Source organism: Rhodamnia argentea, chromosome 8 (assembly GCF_020921035.1).
Source record: "Rhodamnia argentea isolate NSW1041297 chromosome 8, ASM2092103v1, whole genome shotgun sequence".
Lineage (NCBI taxonomy): Eukaryota > Viridiplantae > Streptophyta > Magnoliopsida > Myrtales > Myrtaceae > Rhodamnia > Rhodamnia argentea.
In genome coordinates, this window is record NC_063157.1 from 24,411,121 (window position 1) to 24,436,528 (window position 25,408).

Consider the following 25,408-nt stretch of genomic DNA (forward strand, 5'->3'; position numbering starts at 1 on the left):
GGTTTACCTCAACTCGAAATAGCCAGCAATGGTTCCGGCAAAGTTTATCGAACTGAGCCATGGAATGGTGTTGGATTCGCCAGTATTGCCAGCGACTTAACTTCCGCTATTCAATCCTTCTCTGTTTACAACGGAACAGATGCCTATTTTGTCATTGAAACCTTCAAGGATGATATCACACTCAGATTGATATTACGCCCGGATGGTGTTTTAGAGGGTCATCTACTGAAGAGTGGAAGCACGAAATGGGACCTGACTGGCTTGGAACCTTACGACCCTTGTGACAGCTATGGACGATGTGGCGCTAATGGCGTGTGCCGACCTAACCAAAGCCCAAGATGCCAGTGCTTGCAGGGTTTTATGCCCAAGTCACAAGAAGAGTGGGACATGATCAATATGACAGGCGGGTGCATAAGGAAAGTTCCATTGAATTGTACTCGTGGTGAGGGTTTTACAAAACTTTCGCAAGTGAAATTACCTGACTTGGTAGATTTCCAGCTATTCAAGAATATGAGCCTTGAGGAGTGCAAGGTTGAGTGTCTAAAGAATTGTTCTTGCATGGCTTATGCTAATTCGGATATTAGAGGAGCAGGCTGCTTAATGTGGTTTGGCGATCTCATTGATATCAGGGAATTTGACATTGTTGGTTATGACCAATATCTCTTCCTGCGGCTACCTGCTTCTGAATTAGGTAATTACCAGTATTGTCGTCTGCATTGGCTAATTGGTTTAGCAATGGCTTTTCTCTTCTTGGCTGCAATCTTTCATCACATCGATGCGCCCTTTGTAAATGTCAGACTGAACCATTGTTTTGTCCCTTACTATCTATTTCTAATCTCCAAGTTTATCTAATGGAGATAGATTCATCAGCCTACAGATGAACTCTGTTTCTAGAACGCGTTTACCCCTGACTTGTTTTCCTTTCAAAATACCCTATGGACTTGATCATTAGTTCCCCCAAGCTTGACCTTATTCTAAAATACCTCATGAACTTAGACAATTTGACTTAGTAACCCCAGAGCTTAGAGCCGATGAAAACAATGGCCAGGCAATGAACACATGCTCGTCGCATGCAAGTTTAGTTCCTTTTCCGCAGTCATCTTCATTGAGAAAACGCATTTATCTCATGCCACTCATGCGCACATAAAAAGTGTTAAAAAGCATTAATGTTTCTTGAGCATAGATTGAAAACTTGAAGATGGAGGAACACTGCAGATGAAAGAGGAGAGAAACAATAAGAATGTCTGAAAACTTCAGGATTTTATCGCTGGTGCCAGCGCTTGGAGATACTAAGGAGTTATCCTGATGGGTCATTTCCTGCCGAGTTTGAGATTGACTTCAAATTCTTAGTAGAAAGTTATGTTTCTCATGTGGAGTTGAAAAGACCTCTGCATCCTTTTATATTGAATTCTATTGTCTAATAAAACTTATGGTTCATCGTCAGCATCAAGTAGGTGTTGAAAGCGTGGCGCTTGAGTAGCTGCGTCTGTGTACATTAATTCGGACACTGTGTCCAACTTCAATTGTTTGTATCTCTTCACATTGAAGTAATTATCAAAGGATGAATATTAACTTCTTCCTGTATGCTAGATTCATTCCGCAGCCTATCCAAGAAACTGGTGACTATCACCGTGGCTTCAGCCATTTCGGGATTACTTATTGTGGGCACAGCATTGAGCATAATCTGGAAAAGAAGAATGAAAAGCCAAGGTAAGCTATTTTTTTTTCCTTGTGGAGATTATGGTATGGTTTGAGAAACTATTTACATCCCTTGTAGGCTTGCCAAGTGGGATGGATGACATCGACTTGCCATTGTATGATATTGCTACCGTTGCCGTTGCTACCAACCATTTCTCTCAAACAAACAAGCTAGGAGCAGGCGGCTTTGGTTCGGTCTACAAGGTAATGAGTTATAATCAGTCGGTTCGTATAACTACAGAGAGGCCCGCACTAAGTAGAATACATGCAGGGAACTCTTTCCACGGGACAAGAAGTAGCGGTAAAAAGGCTGTCAAAATATTCGGGACAAGGTCTTGATGAGTTTATGAATGAAGTACTTCTAATTGCCAGGCTTCAGCACCGGAATCTTGTTGGACTTGTTGGCTGCTGCGTTGAGGGAGAAGAGAGAATGTTGATTTATGAGTATATGCCAAACAAAAGCTTGGATTATTTCATCTTTGGTCAGAAAAACTTGATCTTTCTGAGTTCCTTTTCGCTCGATTCCCTAATACTTTTGTTTCTGTCCATTCAGTCCTTCACCAGAAAATAGAGCTACACTCTAACAACTTGCTTAGTTTTTTATGGGGTTGAGCGTGTGCAGATCATGACAGAAGCTCCTCTTTGGCATGGAAAAGGCGATTTGATATTGTTTTAGGAATCGCTCGAGGACTTCTCTACCTCCACCAGGATTCAAAACTACAAGTGATCCACAGAGACCTGAAAACAAGTAACATCTTGTTAGATGCTGACATGAATCCAAAGATTTCAGATTTCGGCCTGGCAAGGGTCTTTCGAGGAGATGGCACAGAGGCAGAGACAAGAAGAATAGTTGGTACATAGTAAGTTTCTCATCTCGATTCATTTGAACAGCACGCTATCCATCGGTATTTGGAGGGACTGAAGCCTGATTCGCTTGATGCAGTGGTTACATGTCCCCAGAGTATGCTTTCGATGGAAAATTCTCTGTGAAGTCAGACGTTTTTAGCTTCGGCGTGCTTTTGTTAGAGATAGTAAGTAGCAAAAGGAATAGAGGATTCCAGCATCCTAAGCATCATCACACCCTTCTTGGGCACGTAAGTGGTAGAGAATTATCAAAACCCGCCATTTCCTTTTTTGCTAAACAAGATCGGATGTTCTGTTTCTCTTAAAACCTCATCCTGTTCGTTCTATGTTCCTCTAGACACGTTTTCTATTTCGATGCACGGACAGTGGTTGATCATGAGGAGTTTATAATTTTTAGGCGTGGATGCTGTGGAGTGAAGGGAGGGCCACGGAACTCATTGATGAATCTGTACGCGCCTCTTTCGTGGAGTCTCAAGCAGAGAGATGTATTCAGGTGGGCTTGCTGTGCGCCCAAAAGTTTCCTAAAGATAGACCGATGATGTCTAGCGTTGTCTTCATGTTGGCGAATGAAGGAGCATCCTTGCCACCACCGAAAGAGCCAGGTTTTTTCGTCGAGAGAAGTTCGGGTAGCTCAGATGCATATTTAGTTAAGGAAGAATCCAACACAGAGAATGTTGTTACAATCACATTGCCTGAAGGTCGATAGAAATGCTACCGTGGATGTGTCGGCAGAATGTGTCCTGACTTTCTCGAGTACAGCAAAGGACAGAAGAAGCATACGATGTTGTAGGGTTGAATGAGAAATTCTAGCAATGGCTTTTCCCAGACTGTTGGAGAAAGGGATGGAAAAGCTTCCACCTTCCTTCGACATGGCTAATTATTTCAGACCTCTGGTCACCAGTTACCCCACGGCACCGTCGGGAAGCTACTCCAAGAGCTATCCTTCGGCAGCGCATCCAACAATGCCTGTGCTTCCTAAGCTGTAGCTAGCAATTGGTCGGGTAGCTTTCGGGAGTTAATCAACCAAATAACGTGAACTTGTAAGTGTGTTTTGTTATAGGTAACCTCAACTAGCTGTAGCTTCATTCCAATATTAAAATGAAAATAAGAGTAGTTAGTAATTGGTTGAAAATCGCGGATGCAACGGTTTAGTCAACGCGAGTCATCCTATGTAAACCGGCTAGCACTAACGTAGACAATTTTTGAATTGTGCAAATCTTTAAATCTTATAGTTCTTTTTTCATTTTCTTTTTTTTTTCCTTTCTTCCTTTGCCAATCACTGGGCAACCACATACAAGGGCAGACAAGGGTCACCCTTGTCGGATCTGGTTAGAACCAACCTAGCTAAGATCTAGTTAGGTAAAATGAAAGGTATGTTAAACCTGAGTAAAAAGTCTAACCCATTAAAGGATGTGGCAGAATCTTTTTGGAACAATTGGCATTGAAAATCGCGTCTGTGTAAATACTAACGGTGTTAAAAAAAATGTCCATCCCTCGTCATTGACTTGATTAATATAAGAGCCATATTCTACGGGATAAATGCGAAACTTTATCAGAACAAAAATCGCGAAAGTGAATCTAATAAGATCGAGTCAAGGTTGTTGCGCACATCACATCAATTTATGAAGTTTTGTGCGATTTGTGACAGTCAATTATCAATTTCATGCCGATTCCTACACGGGGAGATGGATGCAATTGAATCATATAACACGATAATCTTATTTATATTTGGCTGCCGGATTATCACCTCATAATCCATTATTATAGTTGTTTCGTTTGTTTAGCAAAAAATAAATGATTTGAAATGCTCGTAACGTTTGAAATAATTAGTCGACTGAATTCTTTTTTTGCATTATTGACAATAACATATGTTTAAACATCTTCATAGATGATGGAAATATTTTTATTTTTGTTCATTTCTATAAGCTTTATGCGGGCGGTTAATTTTAAGAAATATTTTTTGAATTATATATTTTTCCCGAAATAAAAGGTTGGTGGACGATGGATTCTAAGTCCAACCAAAGTCAGCGGGTGTTGTTCCTTTTCATTTCGAACTTCATATATTCTTAGTCAAAAAATATGGCCTAAGAGAAGGATCGGTTGACTTTCATCACTTCTCGTGTCCTTTTATTTTTTGACTTTGTGACTTTGTTTTTCTTGTTTTACCTAGTCAAAAACATTTTTAAGTATTTTTATTTTTGTCTTCTTTTTGACTTTTTGTTTATTTTGTTTTACCATTTCTTCTTTTCCCCTTTCTTCACCTACTAGCAAGTGGAAAACTCTTATCAAGTTATGCACCAAGCAAGATATCGCTACACGTGTCCTCTAAATTCTAAATTAAAGAAAGAAAGGTATTGAGGAGTGGGTTAAGATAATATCTTTTTTCCAAATAAAAGAAAAAGTTAGAACGTTTGAATGTTGTCTCTCGCATTTTCAATTGGTTAAAATAATCACTAGACGTTTTAAAATTTAAATCTGTTTTTTTCATAACAATGACTACATATAAGACCGGAACAGAAAGTATGTTGTAAACTATGAAGGTTCTTAAATTAGTTTATGCTTTTGGGATGCCCATTGAGTCCAAATAATTAGTAGCAATTATTATTTATTAACAGAAAAGGGAGTTGATATTGACAGAATCTATAATAATAATAATCGAGTCATTTACATTTGATACGTAAAGACTGCGGAAAGGTTGGAGACCGATGCCCGAACATTGGCGTGACTGGTCTTCTTTGCTAGACCCATCTCAATCCATTCGAAAAGTTTGAATCTTTATCTAGTTATTTACTTCATCTCGTAGATCAAACATAAGGGTCTGCAATGGCTGATCCTCCTGTCTTTTGCTTCCTCTGCACTTCCATCGTCGTTCTATCACTACTGCCCGTATCGAGTGCGGCCGACACCTTGAGTTGGGCTCAATCTATTAGAGTGGGAGAGACGTTAGTTTCCTGCAGCCGAAAGTTTGAGCTCGGTTTCTTCTCTCCCGGGAGCTCGAAGAATGGTTTCCTGGGGATATGGTTCATAGTGAGTCCTGAAACGGTTGTTTGGGTTGCTAACGAGAACGATCCGCTCGGTGATTCAACAAAGGTAAATTTATTCTTCCGAACCAGTCAAAGAGGGTCATTTGGTCAACGAATTTGACCAAGGTTCTCAAAAACCCAGTTGCCTGACTCCTAGATTCTGGTAATCTTGTTCGTAGGGAACGTAACGGTTCAGATACAGGTGACTACTCGTGGCAGAGCTTTGATTACCCATCGGACATGCTTTTGGTCGGTATGACATTGGGATGGAACTTTAGAACCGATTTGGAACGTCATCTGACTTCCTAGAGAAGCGTGGACGATCCTTCCCCTAGAGACTATACATTCGGATACCAAATCGATGGTTTACCTCAACTTGAAATAGCTAGCAATGGTTCTGTCAAAGTTTATTGAACTGGGCCCTGGAATGGAATTGGATTCGGATTTGTTTCCAAGGAACCGTCTTCCGTTGTGAAAAACTTAGCTGTTTACAACATAACGTATGCCTATTTTGCATTTGAAACCTTCCGGGACGATTTCATCGCCATAGCCACACCGAGCCCCGATGGTGTTGCACGGTGTCTTCGATCGAAGAGTGGAAGCGCAAAGTGGGATCCTATTTACTCAGCCCCTTTCGACCCTTGTGACAGCTATGGACGTTGTGGCGTTAATGGCGTGTGACAAATTAACGAAAGCCCAAGATGCCTCCGCTTGCGGGGTTTTATGCCCAAGTCACAAGAAGAGTGGGAGATGCTCAATACGACAGGCGGGTGCATAAGGAAAGTTCCATTGAATTGTACTCGTGGCGAGGGTTTTACAAAACTTTCACAAGTGAAATTACCTGACTTGGTAGATTTCCAGCAATTCAAGAATATGAGCCTTGAGGAGTGCAAGGTTGAGCGTCTAAAGAATTGTTCTTGCATGGCTTATGCTAACTTGGATATTAGAGGAGCAGGCTGCTTGATGTGGTTTGGCGATCTATTTATTTCTAAACAATTTTGTAGACAATACAAATATTTTTCGTTTGTTCATTTTTCATAAGAGATACTAGCGAATAATTTTTAAGAAAATATTATCCAAATCATTCGTTTTTTACGAAGCAAAAGGAGGATGGATGTTCCCTTATTATATACTTTGAAAGCATAGACAATTTATAGTTACATTGATGAGAATTGTATATTCTATGGTATATTCTTTTTGGAATTAACGGGACTAGGTATTGAAATTTGAATTTTTTGAGTTGGGCTTGATCATAAGCCCGACAATTCGAAATAGTAAATGAAGAAGTTGTGGGCCGAACCCATCTTTATATGGCCAAGCTTTTGAGCATGTGGGCCATCACTATTGGGCCCAAGCTCAAAAAATTGACTAACAATGCCATGAACAAAAATAAAGAGAAAAAGAATTCACAGGTTAGGGTCACGACACACACACGGTTCGTCCCTAGCACAATGAAAGTTATGCTAAGCCTGAATAAAAAGTCTAAACCATTAAATGACTCGGTAGATTCTTATTGGAACAAGCGGCATTGAAAATCATGTTTGTGTAAATACTAACAATGTATTAAAAAAAAAAGTGTCCATCATTCTTCTTTGACGTGATTACTATAAGAGTCATATCCTACGGGATAAATCTGAAATTTTGTAGCAGCAAAAATTGCGAAAGTGAATCTAATAAGGCCGTGTCAAGGTTGTCGCGCACATTGCATCAATTTATGTATTTTTGTGCGATTTTCGACAATCAACTATTAAATTCATGCCACGTGTCCATAGAGATTCCTATATGGGGAGACAGATGCAAATGGGTCATGTAACATGATAATCTTATTTATATTTGGTCGCCAGATTATTGCCTAATAATTGATAATTATGGCCGTTTAGTTTGTTTTGCAAATAAAAAAATGATTTGAAATACTTGTATCGTTTGAAATAATTAGTCGACTAAATTTTTTTCTGCATTGTCGACAATAACTTATGTTTAAACATCTTCACAAGTGATGAAAATGTTTTTCTTTTTATTCGTTTCTATAAGCTTTATGCAGGCGATTATTTTTAAGAAATATTTTTTGAATCATTTATTTTTCGCGGAATCAAAAGGAGTCTGATTTTATTGGTGCATGATGGGTTCTAAGTCCAACCAAAGTCAGCGGGTGTCGTTGCTTCCATCTAAATTTGGGCAAGAAAATACTATTCAATTGAATAATTAGCCAAATTGGAGGCTGAGTCCAAATAATTGGTAGCAATTGTTGTTTATTGATTGCAAGTAAGACGAGAACAGAAGGTTCTTGAATTAGTCTATGCTTTTGGGATGCCCGTTGAGTCCAAATAATTGGTAGCAATTGTTATTTATTGACAGAAAGGTCGTTGATATTGACACCAATTTATAAATAAATAAATAACAAAAACCGAGTCATTTAGATTTGATGTGTAAAGACCCGGGAAGGTAGGAGACCAATGGAGCAGTGCGGGAAAGAATCCTTGTTAGACCCGAGCTCGTGTCATTTCGGGGAGGAAAAACTGGTAGGGAAGAGAGAAACGACACCGTAGCATCATCCATTTTTGTTCCCCCCCTCCCCACAAAACCACCACTCTCAAAAAGGGCAACTCAGCAGCTGTCCTCAACATCAACATCAACATCAACATCCAACAAAACCCTCCAGAACCCGAAAAGACGATAACACCCCTCTTCCTCGCGTTCACACCACGCTCCCTAATCAAATAGCTTAGTAGTAAACTCGCTCGCTAATCACATAGCTTCCAAACAGGGGAAAAGATGGATTTTAACTCGAGAACGCCATCATCAATCAGCGACGAACTCCATCGTTACTTAAAAGTTCGACGAACAGCAAAACACGGATATCACGAGAAGCCCAGCCCTAACTAGTGTTACCTTTGAATTGTGCAAATCTTTAAATCTTATAGTTCTTTTTCTTTTTTCTTTTCTTTCTCCGCCGGTTGCAGAGCAACCATAGGTAAGGGCGGGTGAGGGTCACCTTTGTCGGATCTGGTTAGAACCGACCTAGCTAAGTCTAGCGAGGTAAAAAAAAAAAAGGTATGCTAAGCCCGAGTAAAAAGTCTAACCCATTAAAGGACGTGGCGGAATCTTATTAGAACGACTAGCATTGAAAATCGCGTCTGTGTAAATACTAACGGTGTTAAAAAAAAAAAAATGTCCATCCCTTGTCGTTGGCGTGATTAGTATAAGAGCCGTATCCTACGGGATAAATGTGAAATTTTATCATAGCAAAAATTGCGAAATTGAATCTAATAAAATCGAGTGAGGGTTGTTGTGCACATCACGTCAATTTATGTATTTTTGTGCGATTTGTGACAATCAATTATTAATGTCATGCCAATTCCTACACGGGGAGAGGGATGCAATTGAATCATGTAACACGATAATCTTATTTATATTTGGCCGCCTGATTATCGCCCGATAATCGATAATTATAGCCGTTTCGTTTGTTTCATAGAAAATAAACGATTTGAAATGCTTGTATCGTTTGAAATAATTAATCGACTGCTTTTTCTTTTCTTTTTTTGCATTATCGACAGTAACTTATGTTTAAACATATTCATAGAAGATGGAAATATTTTTATTTTTGTTCATTTCTATAAGCTTTACGCAGGTGATTATTTTTAAGAAATATTTTTTGAATAATTTATTTTTTGCGAAGCAAAAGGAGTCTAATTTTCTTAGTGCATGATGGGTCCTAAATCCAACCAAAGTGAGCGGGTGTTGTTCCTTTTCACTTCATTTATTCTAAAACTTCAGTCAAAAGAGATGGCCTAAGAGAAGGATCGGCTCACTTTCATTGCTTGTAGTGTCCTTTTTCCTTTTTCTCTTTGGTGGTGTCCATAATTTTCCTAAGCCAGGTTTCTTCGTCGAGAGAAGTTCGGGTAGCTCAGATGCATATTTAGTTAAGGAAGAATCGAACACAAAGAATGTTGTTACAATCACATTGCCTGAAGGTCGATAGAAATGCTACCGAGGATGTGTCGGCAGAATGTGTACTGACTTTCTCGAGTACAACAAAGGACAGAAGAAGCATACGATGTTGTAGGGTTGAATGACAAATTCTAGCAATGGCTTTTCCTAGACTGCTGGAGAAGGGGGATGGAAAACCTTCCACCTTCCTTCGACATGGCTAATTATTTCAGACCTCTGGTCACCAGTTACCCCACGGCGCCGTCGGGAAGCTACTCCAAGAGCTATCCTTCAGCAGCGCATCCAACAATGCCTGCGCTTCCTTAGCTGTAGCTAGTAATTGGTCGGGTAGCTTTCGAGAGTTAATCAACCAAATAACGTGAACTTGTAATTGTGTTTTGTTATAGGTAACCTCAACTAGCTGTAGCTTCATTCCAATATTAAAATGAAAATAAGTGTAGTTAGTAATTGGTTGAAAATCGATGATGCAACGGTTTAGTCAACGCAAGCCATCCTATGTAAATCGGCTGGCACTAACGTAGACAATTTTTTAATTATGCAAATCTTTAAATCTTATAGTTCTTTTTTCAATTTCTTTTTTTTCCTTTCTTCCTCCGCGAATCACTGAGTAACCACATACAAGGGCAAGCAAGGGTCACCCTTGTCGGATCTGGTTAGAACCGACCTAGCTAAGATCTAGCCAGGTAAAATGAAAGGTGTGCTAAGCCTGAGTAAAAAGTCTAACCCATTAAAGGCCGTGGCAGAATCTTTCTGGAACAATTGGCATTGAAAATCGCGTCTGTGTAAATACTAACGGTGTTAAAAAAAATGTCCATCCCTCGTCGTTGACGTGATCAATATAAGAGCCGTATCCTGCGGGATAAATGTGAAACTTTAGCAGAGCAAAAATCGCGAAAGTGAATCTAATAAGATCGAGTCAAGGTTGTTGCGCACATCGCATCGATTTATGAATTTTTGTGCGATTTGTGACAGTCAATTATTAATTTCATGCCGATTCCTACAAGGGGAAATGGATGCAATTGAATCATATAACACGATAATCTTATTTATATTTGGCTGTTGGATTATCACCTCATAATCCATTATTATAGTCGTTTCGTTTGTTTAGCAGAAAATAAATGATTTGAAATGCTCGTAACGTTTGAAATAATTAGTCGACTGAATTCTCTTTTGCATTATCGACAATAACATATGTTTAAACATCTTCATAGACGATGGAATTGTTTTTATTTTTGTTCATTTCTATAAGCTTTATGCGGGCGATTAATTTTGAGAAATATTTTTTGAATTATATATTTTCCTGAAATAAAAGGTTGGTGGACGATGGATTCTAAGTCCAACCAAAGTCAGCCGGTGTTGTTCCTTTTCATTTCGAACTTCATATATTCTTAGTCAAAAAAGATGGCCTAAGAGAAGGATCGGTTGACTTTCATCACTTCTCGTGTCCTTTTATTTTTTGACTTTTTGACTTTGTTTTTCTCGTTTTACCTAGTGCAAAACATTTTTAAGTATTTTTTTTTGTCTTCTTTTTGACTTTTTGTTTATTTTGTTTTACCATTTCTTCTTTTCCACTTTCTTCACCTGCTAGCAAGTGGAAAACTCTTATCAAGTTATGCACCAAACTCTTATCAAGTTATGCACCAAGCAAGATATCGCTATACATGCCCTCTAAATTCTAAATTAAAGAAAGAAGAATATTAAGGAGTGGATTAAGATAATATTTTTTTTCAAATAAAAGAAAAAGTTGGAACGTTTGAATGCTGTCTCTCGTATTTTCAATTGGTTACTAGACGTATTGAAATTTAAATCTGTTTTTTCATAACAATGACTACATATAAGACCGGAACAGAAAGTATGTTGTAAACTATGAAGGTTCTTAAATTAGTCTATGCTTTTGGGATGCCCATTGAGTCCAAATAATTGGTGGCAATTGTTATTTATTGATAGAAAGGTCGTTGATATTGACATCAATTTATAAATACATAAATAAATAAAAAACAAAAACCGAGTCATTTAGATTTGATGCGTAAAGACTCCGCGAAGGTAGGAGACCAATGGAGCGGTGCGAGGAAGAATCCTCGTTAGACCCGAGCTCTGCCCTTTCCTGCTTCTTCTTAACGGAATAACGCAAATAAAAATTTCACACTATTATGTCCAAGATAATACATCCTAAATATTTCTCTTGACAAAAACATTTCTTTCTTAAAGGAAAAAAAAGCCAACAAAAATTTCACACTACATCCTCGATAACACATAAATTCTAATTGTGTTTTCCTAACATAAAAAATCCGAAACTATACCACCTTTATCCTAACTTTATTCTTGAAAAACAAAAAAGCTAACGAAAACTTCAAACTATGCCTACTGAGATGTATACCGTAAATATCTTTCTCTCGTGATATAAAAAATCCAAATTATACTATTGTGACACTTTTATCTCATAAATTTTTTTTTAAATTTGTACATATGTGACCTATTTATCGTCGGCTAAGATTTTGTCGGATAATATCACAGTCTCTTAGGGCGCGCATGATAACACTTCTAAAAATGAATTCCTGCTCCTGAAGTGCTTTTGGAGTAAAAATTAATTACGCAAAATTATATTTCTATTTCAAAAGTTGTTTTTAAGCCAATTTCAAGGTTAAAAACGCACACTTCCAATTATAGAGCCCTGCCCTGCCCTGCCCGCCAGGTCAACATATTCCCCCTTCCACCGAATCTCTCTCTCTCTCTCTCGGGTCCGTCACGATCACTTTAACCAAAAGAAGACCCAAAGGAAAAACAGGTAGGGAAGAGAGAAACGGCACCGTAGCATCATCCTTTTTTGTTTTTGTTTTTTCCCCCGCACTCTCAAAAGGGGAACTCGGCAGCTGTCCTCAACATCAACATCCAACGAAAACCCTCCACAACCCGAAAAGACGATAACACCCCTCTTCCTCACGTTCACACCACGCTCCCTAATCAAAGAGCTTAGCAGTAAACTCGCTCGCTAATCACAGAGCTTCCAAACAGGGGAAAAGATGGATTTTTAACTCGAGAACGCCATCATCAATCACTGATGAACTCCATCGTTACTTAAAAGTTCGACGAACAGCAAAACACGGATATCACGAGAAGCCTAGCCCTAACTAGTGTTACCTTTGAATTGTGCAAATCTTTAAATCTTATAGTTCTTTTTCTTTTTTCTTTTCTTTCTCCGCCGGTTGCAGAGCAACCATAGGTAAGGGCGGGTGAGGGTCGCCTTTGTCGGATCCGGTTAGAATCGACCTAGCTTAGTCTAGCGAGGTTAAAAAAAAAAGGTATGCTAAGCCTGAGTTAAAAGTCTAGCCTGAGTAAAAAGTCTAACCCATTAAAGGACGTGGCGGAATCTTATTAGAATAACTAGCATTGAAAATCGCGCCTGTGTAAATACTAACGGTGTTAAAAAAAAATGTCCATCCCTTGTCGTTGGCGTGATTAGTATAAGAGCCGTATCCTACATGATAAATGTGAAATTTTATCAGAGCAAAAATTGCGAAATTGAATCTAATAAAATCGAGTGAGGTTTGTTGCGCACATCACGTCAATTTATGTATTTTTGTGCGATTTGTGGCAATCAATTATTAATTTCATGCCAATTCCTACACGGGGAGATTGATGCAATTGAATCATGTAACACGATAATCTTATTTATATTTGGCTGCCTGATTATCGCCCGATAATCGATAATTATAGCCGTTTCGTTTGTTTCATAGAAAATAAATGATTTGAAATGCTTGTATCGTTTGAAATAATTAATCGATTGCTTTTATTTTTATTTTTTTTGCATTATCGACAATAACTTATGTTTAAACATATTCATAGAAGATGGAAATATTTTTATTTTTGTTCATTTCTATAAGCTTTACGCAGGTGATTATTTTTAAGAAATATTTTTTGAATAATTTATTTTTCGCGAAGCAAAAGGAATCTGATTTTCTTAGTGCATGATGGGTCCTAAATCCAACCAAAGTGAGCGGGTGTTGTTCCTTTTCACTTCATATATTCTAAAACTTCAGTCAAAAGAGATGGCCTAAGAGAAGGATCGGCTCACTTTCATTGCTTGTAGTGTCCTTTTTCCTTTTTCTCTTTGGTGGTGTCCATAATTACTGGATTATGTTTTTTTTTTTGTGGAAATGTGTCTTTTTATTCATTTCAATAAGCTTCATGCGTGCGATTATTTTCTGGATATATTATTCAAATCATTCAGATCTGAAGAGTGGCTAGGAAGACCGTTGAACCCAAGCCTAGAGAGAAACTTGGTTGAAGGACCCGATCAAGACAAAGGCTTGTTTTGCGATTTGCCGCAAATGACAACGGCTCGCTCAGTGTTGGCGGCCATGGACAGACATTGAAGAGCCGGCCAAGACGAAGCTTGTGGCGGTGCTAATGGCCATTGGAAGACAGTCGGCCAGAACAGAAACGGCGTGAAAGAGGAAGAAGAGAGAAAAAACTATTTTTTTCTTTATTCTAATTCAGTGACATGTGGCAACGTATTATTGGTTAATGTGCGCCACATCAGCAATTGATGTAGCGCTTGGCAATCATTGAATATTTTCTCAGTCGGTAGAGATGACCCAAGAGAAGGGTGGTGTGCAAGACTCGGTTAACTTCGATCACTTCTCTGACCTTTTTCCTTTTTCTCCACGGCCGTGTCTATAATTTCTCTAAATATGTGGTAGTATGATTGAAACACAGCGGTCAAAAACATTCATACGACTTTTTTTTTTTTTTACTTTTTGGCTTTTTTTTTCTTGTAGTCAAAAACATTTTAAAGTATTTTTTTTTTTTGTCTTCTTTTTGACTGGTCTTCTTTGCTAGACCCAACTCAATCCATTCACGAACTCGTTCAACTTTGCTTGCTCTTCACCAAACGAAGGTGACTGTCTTCTATATCTCTTCCTGTTATGCTATTCTGAAAAGTTTGATAAATTACATTCAAAATTGTAATAGTTCATAAATGAGTTTGTCCATTTGGGATGCCCATTAGATTCAAAGAATCGATAGCAATTATCATTCATCAACGGAAAAAAGGTAGATGATATTCAAAGAATTTATATGGTTGGAGACCGATCCATGAACATTTGCTTGACTAGTCTTCTTGCTTGACCCAGCTCAATCCAATTAGAAGTCCCCTAGAACTTGCTCTTCACCAAATAAAGGTGACTGTCTTCTATATCTCTTCCTGTTATGCTATTCTGAAAGTTTGAATCTTTATCTAGTTAATTAACCCATCTCGTAGATCAAACAGAAGGGTCTGTAATGGCTGATCCTCCTGTCTTTTGTTTCTTCTTCACTTCCATCGTCCTTCTATCACTGTTGCACCTGTCGAATGCAACCAACACCCTGAGTTCAGCTCAATCCATTGGAGAGGGAGACACGTTAGTTTCCCCGGGCCGAAAGTTTGAGCTCGGTTTCTTCTCTCCCAGAAGCTCGAAGAACATTTTCCTGGGGATTTGGTTCGTAGTGAGTCCTGAAACGGTTGTTTGGGTTGCTAACAGGAACAGTCCACTCACCGATTCAAATGGTACTCTGAAAATAAGCAACGAAGGTGAACTTGTTCTTCTGAACCGATCAAAGAGCGTCATTTGGTCTACCAATTCGACCAAGGTCCTCGGAAACCCAGTTGCACAGCTCCTAGATTCTGGCAACCTTGTTCTTAGGGAACGCCACAGTACAGATGCAGCTGACTACTCATGGCAGAGCTTTGATTACCCATCAGACACGCTTTTGGTCGGTATGACAGTGGGATCGAACTTTAGAACCGGTCTGGAACGTCATCTGACTTCCTGGAGAAGTGTGGACGACCCTTCCCCTGGAGACTGTACATTCAGATACAAAATTGATGGTTTAACTCAACTCGAAATAGCAAGCAATGGTTCCGGCAAAGTTTTTCGAACTGGGCCATGGAATGGGGTTGGATTCTCTACTTCTGTCCACCAGTTAACCAATGGTGTTAAATTCTTCTCTATGTATAACGGATCTGATGCCTATTTTGCATTGGAAACCATCGAGGACAATATCACTGCAAGAATCACATTAAGCCCGGCTGGTCTGAGTGTTCTATTGAAGAGTGGAAGCGCAAACTGGGATCTAATTTACACGGTCCCTTACGAACCTTGTGACAGATATGGACACTGTGGCACTAATGGTGTGTGCCGAGTTAACGACAGCTCAAGATGCCTCTGCTTACAAGGTTTTATGCCCAAGTCACAAGAAGAGTGGAGCATGCTCAATCGGACAGCCGGGTGCATAAGGAAGGTTCCGTTGAATTGTTCTCGTGGCGAGGGTTTTATGAAACTTTCGCAGGTGAAACTGCCTGACCTGGTAGATTTCCAGCTATTCAAGAATGTGAGCCTTGAGGAGTGCAAGGCTAAGTGTCTAAAGAATTGTTCTTGCATAGCTTATGCTAATTTGGATGGAGCAGGCTGCTTGATGTGGTTTGGCGATCTAATTGATATTAGGGAAATTAACTTTGTTGGTGATGACCAATATCTCTTCCTGCGACTACCTGCTTCTGAATTAGGTAATTACTAATATTGTTATATGCATTGGCAAATTGGTTGCAAATGCATTTTTCTTCTTTGTCTCAATCTTTCCTTACATGGATGCTTTTGTTGTCAATGTCAGACTGAACTATTGTTCTGTCCCTTACTATATATTTGTCAGCTCCAAGTTTCTTCTAACGGAGATAGATTCATTAGCTCACAGATGAACTATGTTTCTGAAATTAGTTACTTAACTTCTACCTGTATGCTAGATTCAATCCACAGTCCTTCCAAGAAACTGGTGACTATCACAGTGGCTTCAGCCATTTCGGGATTGCTTATTGTGGGCACAGCTTTGAGCATAATCTGGAAAAGAAGAATGAAAAGACGATGTAAGCTATATACCTTTATCTTCCTTCATGTGGTCAGATTCCGGATTGTCTTTTTTTCTTTTTTTCTTGTGGAGTTTATAGTATGGTTTGAGAAACTAATTCACATCATTGTAGGCTTACCAAGTGGGATGGATGACATTGACTTGCCATTGTATGATTTTGCTACCGTTGCTGTTGCTACCAACCATTTCTCTCAAACAAACAAGCTAGGAGCAGGCGGCTTCGGTTCGGTTTACAAGGTAGCAAGTTATAAATCAGTCAGTTCAAATAACTACAAAGGCCGACACTAAATAGAATACATGCAGGGAACTCTTTCGACAGGACAAGAAGTAGCAGTAAAAAGGCTGTCCAAATATTCAGGACAAGGTCCTGATGAGTTTATGAATGAAGTACTTTTAATCGCCAGGCTCCAGCACCGGAATCTTGTTGGACTTGTTGGCTGCTGCATTGAGGGAGAAGAGAGAATGTTGATTTATGAGTATATGCCCAACAAAAGCTTGAATTATTTCGTCTTCGGTCAGAAACACTTGATCTTTCTGAGTTCTTTTTCACTCGATTCCTAATGCTTTTGTTTCTGTCCATTGATTTCTTCACCAGAAAATACAGCTAAACTCTAGCACCTTGCTTAGTTTTTTATGTGGTTGAGCGTGTGCAGATCATGACAGAAGCCCCTCTTTGGCATGGAAAAGGCGATTTGACATTGTTTTAGGAATCGCTCGAGGACTTCTCTATCTCCACCGGGATTCAAAACTACATGTGATCCACAGAGACCTTAAAACAAGTAACATCTTGTTAGATGCCGATATGAATGCAAAGATTTCAGATTTCGGCCTGGCAAGGATCTTTCGAGGAGATGACACAGAGGCAGAAACGAGAAGAATAGTTGGTACTTAGTAAGTTTCTCATCTCGATTCATTCGAACAACGTGCTATCCATCGGTATTTGGAGAGACTGAAGCCTGATTTGCTTGATGCAGCGGTTACATGTCCCCAGAGTATGCTTTCGATGGAAAATTCTCTGTGAAGTCAGATGTTTTTAGTTTCGGCGTGCTTTTGTTAGAGACAGTAAGTGGCAAAAGGAATAAAGGATTCCAGCATCCTGATCATCATCACACCCTTCTTGGGCACGTAAGTGGTAGAGAATTATCAAAACCTGTAATTTCCTTTTTTGCTAGGCAAGATCGGATGTTTCGTTTCTCTTAAACTCTCATCCCTTTCGTTCTATGTTTCCCTAGACACGTTTTCTTTTTCGATGCACTGGCAGTGGTTGATCATGAGGAGTTTATATTTTTTAGGCGTGGATGCTATGGGGTGAAGGGAGGGCCATGGAACTCATCAATGAATCTGTATGCGCCTCTTTCGTGGAATCTCAAGTAGAGAGATGTATTCAGGTGGCCTTGCTGTGCGCCCAAAAGTTTCCTAAAGATAGGCCGATGATGTCTAGCGTTGTCTTCATGTTGGAGAATGAAGGAGCATCCTTGCCACCGCCGAAAGAGCCAGGTTTCTTCGTCGAGAGAAGTTCAGGTAGCTCAGATGCATATTTAGTTAAGGAAGAATCAAACACAAAGAATGTTGTTACAATCACATTGCCTGAAGGTCGATAGAAATGCTACCGAGGATGTGTAAGCAGAATGTGTACTGACTTTCTCGAGTACAACAAAGGACAGAAGAAGCATACGATGTTGTTAGCAATGGCTTTTCCTAGACTGTTGGAGAAGGGGGATGGAAAACCTTCCAACTTCCTTCGACATAGCCAATTATTTCAGACCTCTGGTCACCAGTTACCCCGCGTCGCCGTCGGGAAGCTACTCCAAGAACTATCCTTCAGCAGCGCATCCAACAATGCCTATGCTTCCTTAGCTGTAGCTAGTAATTGGTCGGGTAGCTTTTAGGAGTTAATCAACCAAATAACGTGAACTTGCAATTGTGTTTTGTTATAGGTAACCTCAACTAGCTGTAGCTTCTTTCCAATATTAAAATGAAAATAAGTGTAGTTAGTAATTGGTTGAAAATCGTTGATGCAACGGTTTAGTCAACGTGAGTCATCTTATGTAAACCGGCTGGCACTAACGTAGACAATTTTTGAATTGTGCAAATCTTTTAATCTTATAGTTCTTTTTCTTTTCTTTCTTTTCTTTCTTCCTCCGCCAATCGCCGAGCAACCACATGCAAGGGCAAGCGAGGGTCGCCCTTGTCGGATTTGGTTAGAACTAACCTAGCGAAGATCTAGCGAGGTACAATGAAAGGTATGCTAAGCTTGAGTAAAAAATCTAACCCATTAAAGGACATGGCAGAATCTTATTGGAACAACCGGCATTGAAAATCGCATTTGTGTAAATACTAACGGTGTTGAAAAAAATGTCCATCCCTCATCTTTGACGTGATTAATATAAGAGATGTATTCTACGAGATAAATGTGAAACTTTATCAGAGCAAAAATTGCGAAAGTGAATTTAATAAGATCGAGTCAAGGTTGTTGCGCACATCGCATCAATTTATGTATTTTTGTGCAATTTGTGACAGTCAATTATTAATTTCATGCCGATTCCTACACTAGGAGATGGATGTAATTGAATCATGTAACACGATAATCTTATTTATATTTGGTTGCCAAATTATCGACTAATAATCGATTAGTATAGCCATTTCATTTGTTTCATAGAAAATAAATAATATGAAATGTTTGTATCGTTTGAAATAATTAGTCGACTGAATTCTTTTTTGCATTATCGACAGTAACTTATGTTTAAATATCTTCATAGACGATGGAAATATTTTTCTTTTTGTTCAGTTCTATAAGCTTTACGCAGGTGATTATTTTTAAGAAATATTTTTCGAATTATTTATTTTTCGAGAGACAAAATGGGTCCGATTTTCTTAGTGCATGACAGGTTCTAAGTCCAACCAAAGTGAGCTGGTGTTGGTCCTTTTCATTTCGAACTTCATATATTCTAAAACTTCAGTCAAAAGAGATGGCCTAAGAGAAGGATCGGTCGACTTTCATCACTTTTCGTGTCCTTTTTCCTTTTTCTCTTTGGTGGCGTCCATAATTATTGGATTATGATTTTTAAAATCATCTTGAAGTTTTTCTTTTTTTGACTCTCTTTTTTTTTTTTTTTACTTTGTTTTTCTCGTTTTACCTAGTCAAAAACATTTTCTAGTATTTTTTATTTTGTCTTTTTTTTTTTACCTTATTGTTTGTCTTGTTTTACCATTTCTCCTTTTCCCCTTTCTTCACCTACTCCCAACAATACGCCAAGCACGTGGAAAACTCTCATCAAGTTATGCACGAAGCCATACATCGCCATCGTTTCCCAAATACGTGTCCTCTAAATTCTAAATTGAAGAAAGAAGAATATTGAGTGGATTAATATAATATCTTTTTTTCAAAGAAAAGAAAAAGTTAGAACGTTTGAATGCCGTCTCTCACATTTTCAATTGGTTAAAATAATCACTAAACATATTAAAGTTTAAATGTGTTTTTCGGAACATTGATTGCACATAAAACGAGAACAGAAGAGTTGAAAAGTATAAAGGTTCTTAAATTAGTTTATGCTTTTGGGATGCCCATTGAGTCCAAATAATTGGTTAGCAATTGTTATTTATTGACTGAAATGGGAGTTGATATTGACAGAATTTATAACAATAAAAACCGAGTCATTTGCATTTGATACGTAAAGACTATGGAACGGTTAGAGACCAATCCACGAACAGTTGCGTGACTGGTCTTCTTTGCTAGACCCATCTCAATCCATTCGAAAAGATTGAATCTTTATCTAGTTATTTACTTCATCTCGTAGATCATCGGAAGGGTCCGCAATGGCTCATCCTCCCGTCTTACGCTTCCTCTGCACTTCCATCGTCGTTCTATCACTGCTGCCCCTGTCGAGTGCAGGTGACACCCCGAGTTCGGCTCAATCTATCGGAGAGGGAGAGACGTTAGTTTCCCTAGGCCGAAAGTTTGAGCTCGGTTTCTTCTCTCCCGAAAGCTCCAAGAACGGTTTCCTGGGGATATGGCTCGTCGCGAGTCCCGAAATGGTTGCTGGGGTTGCTAATAGGAACAGTCCGCTCACCGATTCAAATTGTACTCTGGAAATAAGCAACGAAGGTGAACTTGTACTTCTGAACCGATCAAAGAGCGTCGTTTGGTCGATGAATTCGACCAAGGTTCACGGAAACCCAGTTGCACGGCTCCTGGATTCTGGGACCCTTGTTCTTAGGGAACGCAACGGTTCAGATGCAGGTGACTACTCATGGCAGAGCTTTGATTACCCATCGGACACGCTTTTGGTCGGTATGACATTGGGATGGACCTTTAGAACCGGTTTGGAACGTCATCTGACTTCATGGAGAAGTGTGGACGATCCGTTGATTGCTATCGATTCTTTGAATTTAATGGGCATCCCAAAAGGACAAACTCATTTATGAACTATTACAATTTTCAATGTAATTTATCAAACTTTTCGGAATAGCATAACGGGAAGAGATATGGAAGACAGTGAACTTTGCAAAGTTGAAGGAGTTCCTGAATGGATTGAGTTGGGTCTAGCAAGAAGACCAGTCAAAAAGAAGACAAAAAAAAAACTTAAAAATGTTTTTGACTAGAAGAAAAAAAAAGCCAAAAAGTCAAAAAAATAAAAAAGACAAAAAAAAAAAGACTTATGAATGTTTTTGACATTTGTGTTTCAATCATACTACCACATATTCGGAGAAATTATAGACACGATCGTGGAGAAAAAGGAGAAAGGTTAGAGAAGGGCTAAAGTACAGCGCAAGTGCCAAAACTTGTGTACGGCGTTCACTTTAGTGCCAAAACTTTCAAAACGATCACTTTAATGCTAAGTGTAGAGAAAATCGTTCATTTTAGTTCTAAGTCTGATGTGGAGCATACGTGGCTCACCGGAAAGTCTACGTGGCTCTTTTCCGTCAAAAATGAGTTGCCACGTGGCTCGTCGGAGGCCGACTCAGCAACTAAAGATGAAACGACTTCGTTTAAGGCCACTTCGTCCAAACATAAACCCTAAAATCCCCAATTGAACTCCCAAATTGAAAAACCTAACTCGGCTGATAGATTGACTCCCTTTTTTGCCCCAAAATAAACAGCCAATTCGAAATGGAGGGAAGGAGCTTGAGTAGCGGTTCAAATTCGCTTCGACCAACTGAAGAAGATGGTGGGTTTTACTGTTATTGTGGGTTGCCGAGTCCAAGAAGAACATCTTGGACTCGGTTGAATCCGGGGAGAAGATTCCATGGATGTGGCAGGTATAAAGAGGGGTGGAAGTGCAAATACTTCAAATGGGTTGATCAAAAATTCTCCGGTCGAGCCATAGAAGTGATATTGAAGCTTCTTGAAAGACGGCATGAACCTCTACCTACACTCGTGGACGAATTGGACGATGTCGATTCGAGGGAAGGCGATATGAAGGCTGTAACATCCGTGGCCAATCAATTGAAGAAGGAATTATCAACGATGCGAAGACAAAGAAAGCTTCATCGAGCGTTAATTGTATTTCTATTTTGTTGTGTGACCTATTTAATGGTTAAGCATAACATGTGTGCCTAGAGAGAGTTTTTGAGTCTTACGTAGGTGAACATTAATTGGGTATATACTTGTATTGGATAATGTATATGTGAATACTAGTTGTCATGTGATGGATGAGTTTTGTATGGATGAAGAGGATAGTGTTTTGTTGGAATTGGAAATGGAAGGTTGTACTTCATAATGGGGTCAGTTTTCAGTTTTTATTCCTATAGCTTGTCATTCTCTATTTGCCAAATTTTTTGCCGAGCTACTTTGGTTTGCTACAAAATGGGTTGCTACTTTGCAGCTTGATGGGTTGCTGAAGTTGGCGGTTTGTTACTTGCAAGTTTCTGAAGTTGGCGTCAAAAACTTGCAAGAAGTAGCACTTCTGTGATGACCACATTTTTTTCTTTTTTGTTGAGATTGCCTCTAGTTTGAAGTAAGTTTGATGGAAGCTGTTTGCTTTCCTACAAATGGAGGCTGCACCGGTATCTTGGTTCACGTCGTTATTATTTAAGTTCCATAATTTGTAAATGGCGATCATTTAAGTGCTAGTCGGGAAAAAATGGTAATCGGTTAAGTGCCAATTATTTGTAAAAGAGCTCACTTTAATGCCAAGTTATCGTACAAAGTGTTCATTTAAGTGCCATGTTCTTGTTAAAGTATGCACTTAAGTTCCAAGTTGTTGGTGCAACCCCAGCAACACCAGGCACACCAGACACACTAATAGGTGCACAATTACCCTCCAAAAATACCATAACGTGCAACATGGTATTGTTGATGCAACGGCAACCCTATAGCTGCAGCTGCAGCGAGAACAGAAACACCGCAGCTACAGCAGCAAGGTGCGATTGAATCTACACCTGCACTACGGCAGCAAGTTCCTACTCCCACAGATACAATTGGACCAACAACTTGCTGGTGCAAGAGGCCGGTTGCACCAGCAACATAGCCAACAAACAGTCCACAATGCAAGATGCACAACCAAAAATCAACACAACAACCATAACCATCAAAGCAAGCAACAAAATTGGAGAAGCATAATTAAACAACATTGCCCCAACTGTTGAACTTAGTATTTAAATAAGTTGAATACACAATCATGTCCTGCGCATAAAAATAAATCACATATTGATAAGCGTGGTTCCCAAAAAACAAACAGACATGTAAACTAACATATGGACCCCACTCCCTCCCACTCGGTCAATATTGACAACACCCCTAGCTCCTTTGCTAGATGGCTTTTTCACTTGGTTCATAATCCTAATACTCTTTCGAACATATGCGGGAGCAACTTCGGGTTCGGCTTGAAGTTCGGGTTCGGGTTGAGCTTCCGGTTCGGGTTGAAGTTCGGGTTCGGGATGAGGTTATTGAACTGGCTTCTCGGGATTTGGTTGAGGTGGAGCTCTTGGTGTCTTCTTTCTTAGTGGCTGTTTTCGACTTCCAGCTCTTGTGTTCTTTCTCAATTTATTTTTTGGCGCAGCCGTTGACTCTTGAGTTTGGTCACCTTGAGAGATAAGCATCTACGAGCTTCTCCCAAGCTACAACAACATAATAAGGTAAACAAATGAGCTATAACATTTCAAGTACCCTACATTTAATGCACAAATCCTACTAAACTTACATGCAAGATAATCATTCCAGTATGATCGTCGGTGAATAGGCCATAACCATATTGCCTCAACCTCTTCCCAAGAGCCCCTCTTGTTCGTTGTGGAAGTTGTGGGCGTGGAGCGACTTCTTAAACAGGTTCTATTGGCTCATCATGCCTTGATGTTGCTCTTGTTCTCACCTGAAGTGTCCAAACAACGTTAAGAGTACTTGGCATAAAACAAGACCAACAAATAAAATATCCTTACTAGATATTTTCTTCTTCTTTGTTCAACAGATGAGCGAGTATGCTCTTCTCTTGGCCCTTCATGCCCTCTAGTTGCTACTTGAGGTGGCTATCCCACTTGCCCATCTATTGGCCCTTGAGGAGGCTGCTCAACAGGTTGCGAAGGAAGTCCTGCTCTTGCCCTTCGTCTCATCTACAATGATCATACAAGACTATATTAGTAGTCATAAAACAAGACAAACAAACAAACAAAAAGCACAATCATTAACTTACTGGAATTTTTCTTCTCGTTTGTTCAACTATAGACGCGATCTGCTTTCCTGTTGGCACTTCGGTTGGATGTCCAACTTGTCCATGTGTTCCCTCTTCACCTAGTTCTGCTGCTGCATTTGCGGGAAGCTACTGCTGTTCATGTCGTTTCCTCGGTTGACAGCCTTTTTTATTGTGCCCATCCTTATGGCGGTAGGAGCACGTCATCTTTGCACCAGCCTTGCTCATCCTTTACTTTGAAATCTCCCCTTCTTGCATTCTTCGTCTCCGCTTTGGCCTCCCCACTTGTTTCTTTAGTGGCAAAGGTGTAGGGGCATCACGATTCGTAGGGTCCCGGAATTTGCAACTTCTAATGGGTTGCATCATAAATTGGTAGGCATCAAGATACGACCTTTTATTGTAGCAATCATCTATGTAATGTTCTGGGTTTTCTTGGTTCAACTGGATGGCAGCAACGGCATGTTCACAAGGGATTCCAGTTAGCTGCCATGCTCGACATGAACACTTCCTCCTCTGTAGGTGAACGACATACGTATCGCCCTTTTTCTTGATCTCAAACCCCTCATCGCCATTCCAAATTGGATGGCGGAACCTACTACCAGCCAACTTGTCATCTAATATCTTCGCAATCCCGGGACCACATGTTCTAGTCCATTTTGCAGCATCATCTCTCTTAGTGCGCAGCCTTGTCATAATCATAAGTCGTATATCCTCAAGCATGGAAATGATCGGCTTGCACTTAGCAGCTAAGATGCTACCATTGAAAGCTTCATTGAGGTTGTTATCGATGATATCACACTTGAATTCTTCGCTAAAGAAGGCCCTATACCAATGTTTCGCTTCGGTTTCAAATAGGACTTGAAACCATCCTTGGTAAGCTCAAGCAAGCCCCGTTTGGCTATCCTAAATTCAGCCATGTTTGTGCTTTTTGCAATTTCCCAGAATTGTTTACGCAACTTTTCCCCTTTGTACTTCTTTGACCAATTTGCGTATATATGCCTTGCACACATCCTATGCTCCGCATAGGGCATCAACTCAGCCAACGTAGGAACAAGTCCCTACAATATTAAACCAAGAAATAATGGTAAGATTTTGCAGAATACAATATAATGCAAGAAACATCTAAAAAGATTCATTTCGCAATGACATTACCTTTTGCTGGTCGCTCATGAAAGCCCAACCTCTCCCGTCCGTTATCTCCAAGTCGGCCATCACATTTTTAAGGAACCAGGACCAAGTGTCCTTGTTTTCTATCTTGACAATTGCCCAAGCTATTGGAAACATTTGGTTATTCGCATCTCGACCAATAGCAGATAACAATTCTCCTTTGCACAAACATTTTAGGAAGCA

General features: G+C 39.5%; 2 protein-coding genes and 1 pseudogene across 2 annotated transcripts; all 3 read left to right on the top strand.

Annotated features, from left to right (window-relative positions):
- Window positions 1–18,068, top strand: part of LOC115735388 — a 33,726-nt pseudogene extending 15,658 nt beyond the window's left edge.
- On the top strand, window positions 331–9,669 carry LOC115732932 (G-type lectin S-receptor-like serine/threonine-protein kinase SD1-1). The gene is made up of 8 exons (XM_048284239.1): window positions 331–691; window positions 1,591–1,710; window positions 1,778–1,902; window positions 1,970–2,180; window positions 2,321–2,558; window positions 2,642–2,792; window positions 2,960–3,164; window positions 9,461–9,669. The coding sequence occupies exons 1-8, from the start codon at window positions 361–363 to the stop codon at window positions 9,562–9,564; spliced, it is 1,485 nt and encodes a 494-aa protein (XP_048140196.1). The 5' UTR covers window positions 331–360; the 3' UTR covers window positions 9,565–9,669.
- Window positions 18,069–20,249: 2,181 nt separating the features above from the next.
- On the top strand, window positions 20,250–22,345 carry LOC115735387 (S-locus-specific glycoprotein S13-like). Its single transcript, XM_048284351.1, has 2 exons — window positions 20,250–20,720; window positions 22,259–22,345. The coding sequence occupies exons 1-2, from the start codon at window positions 20,250–20,252 to the stop codon at window positions 22,343–22,345; spliced, it is 558 nt and encodes a 185-aa protein (XP_048140308.1).
- The last annotated feature ends 3,063 nt before the right edge of the window (window positions 22,346–25,408 follow it).

Coding starts and splice junctions, on each gene's coding strand:
- LOC115732932 (XM_048284239.1), top strand. CDS start 361: ATGCCCAAGTCACAAGAAGAGTGGGACATGATCAATATGACAGGCGGG. Junction 692..1,590: donor GCTACCTGCTTCTGAATTAG/GTAATTACCAGT, acceptor CCTGTATGCTAG/ATTCATTCCGCAGCCTATCC. Junction 2,559..2,641: donor AGAAGAATAGTTGGTACATA/GTAAGTTTCTCA, acceptor CGCTTGATGCAG/TGGTTACATGTCCCCAGAGT.
- LOC115735387 (XM_048284351.1), top strand. CDS start 20,250: ATGGCTCATCCTCCCGTCTTACGCTTCCTCTGCACTTCCATCGTCGTT. Junction 20,721..22,258: donor ACCCATCGGACACGCTTTTG/GTCGGTATGACA, acceptor GCTACTTTGCAG/CTTGATGGGTTGCTGAAGTT.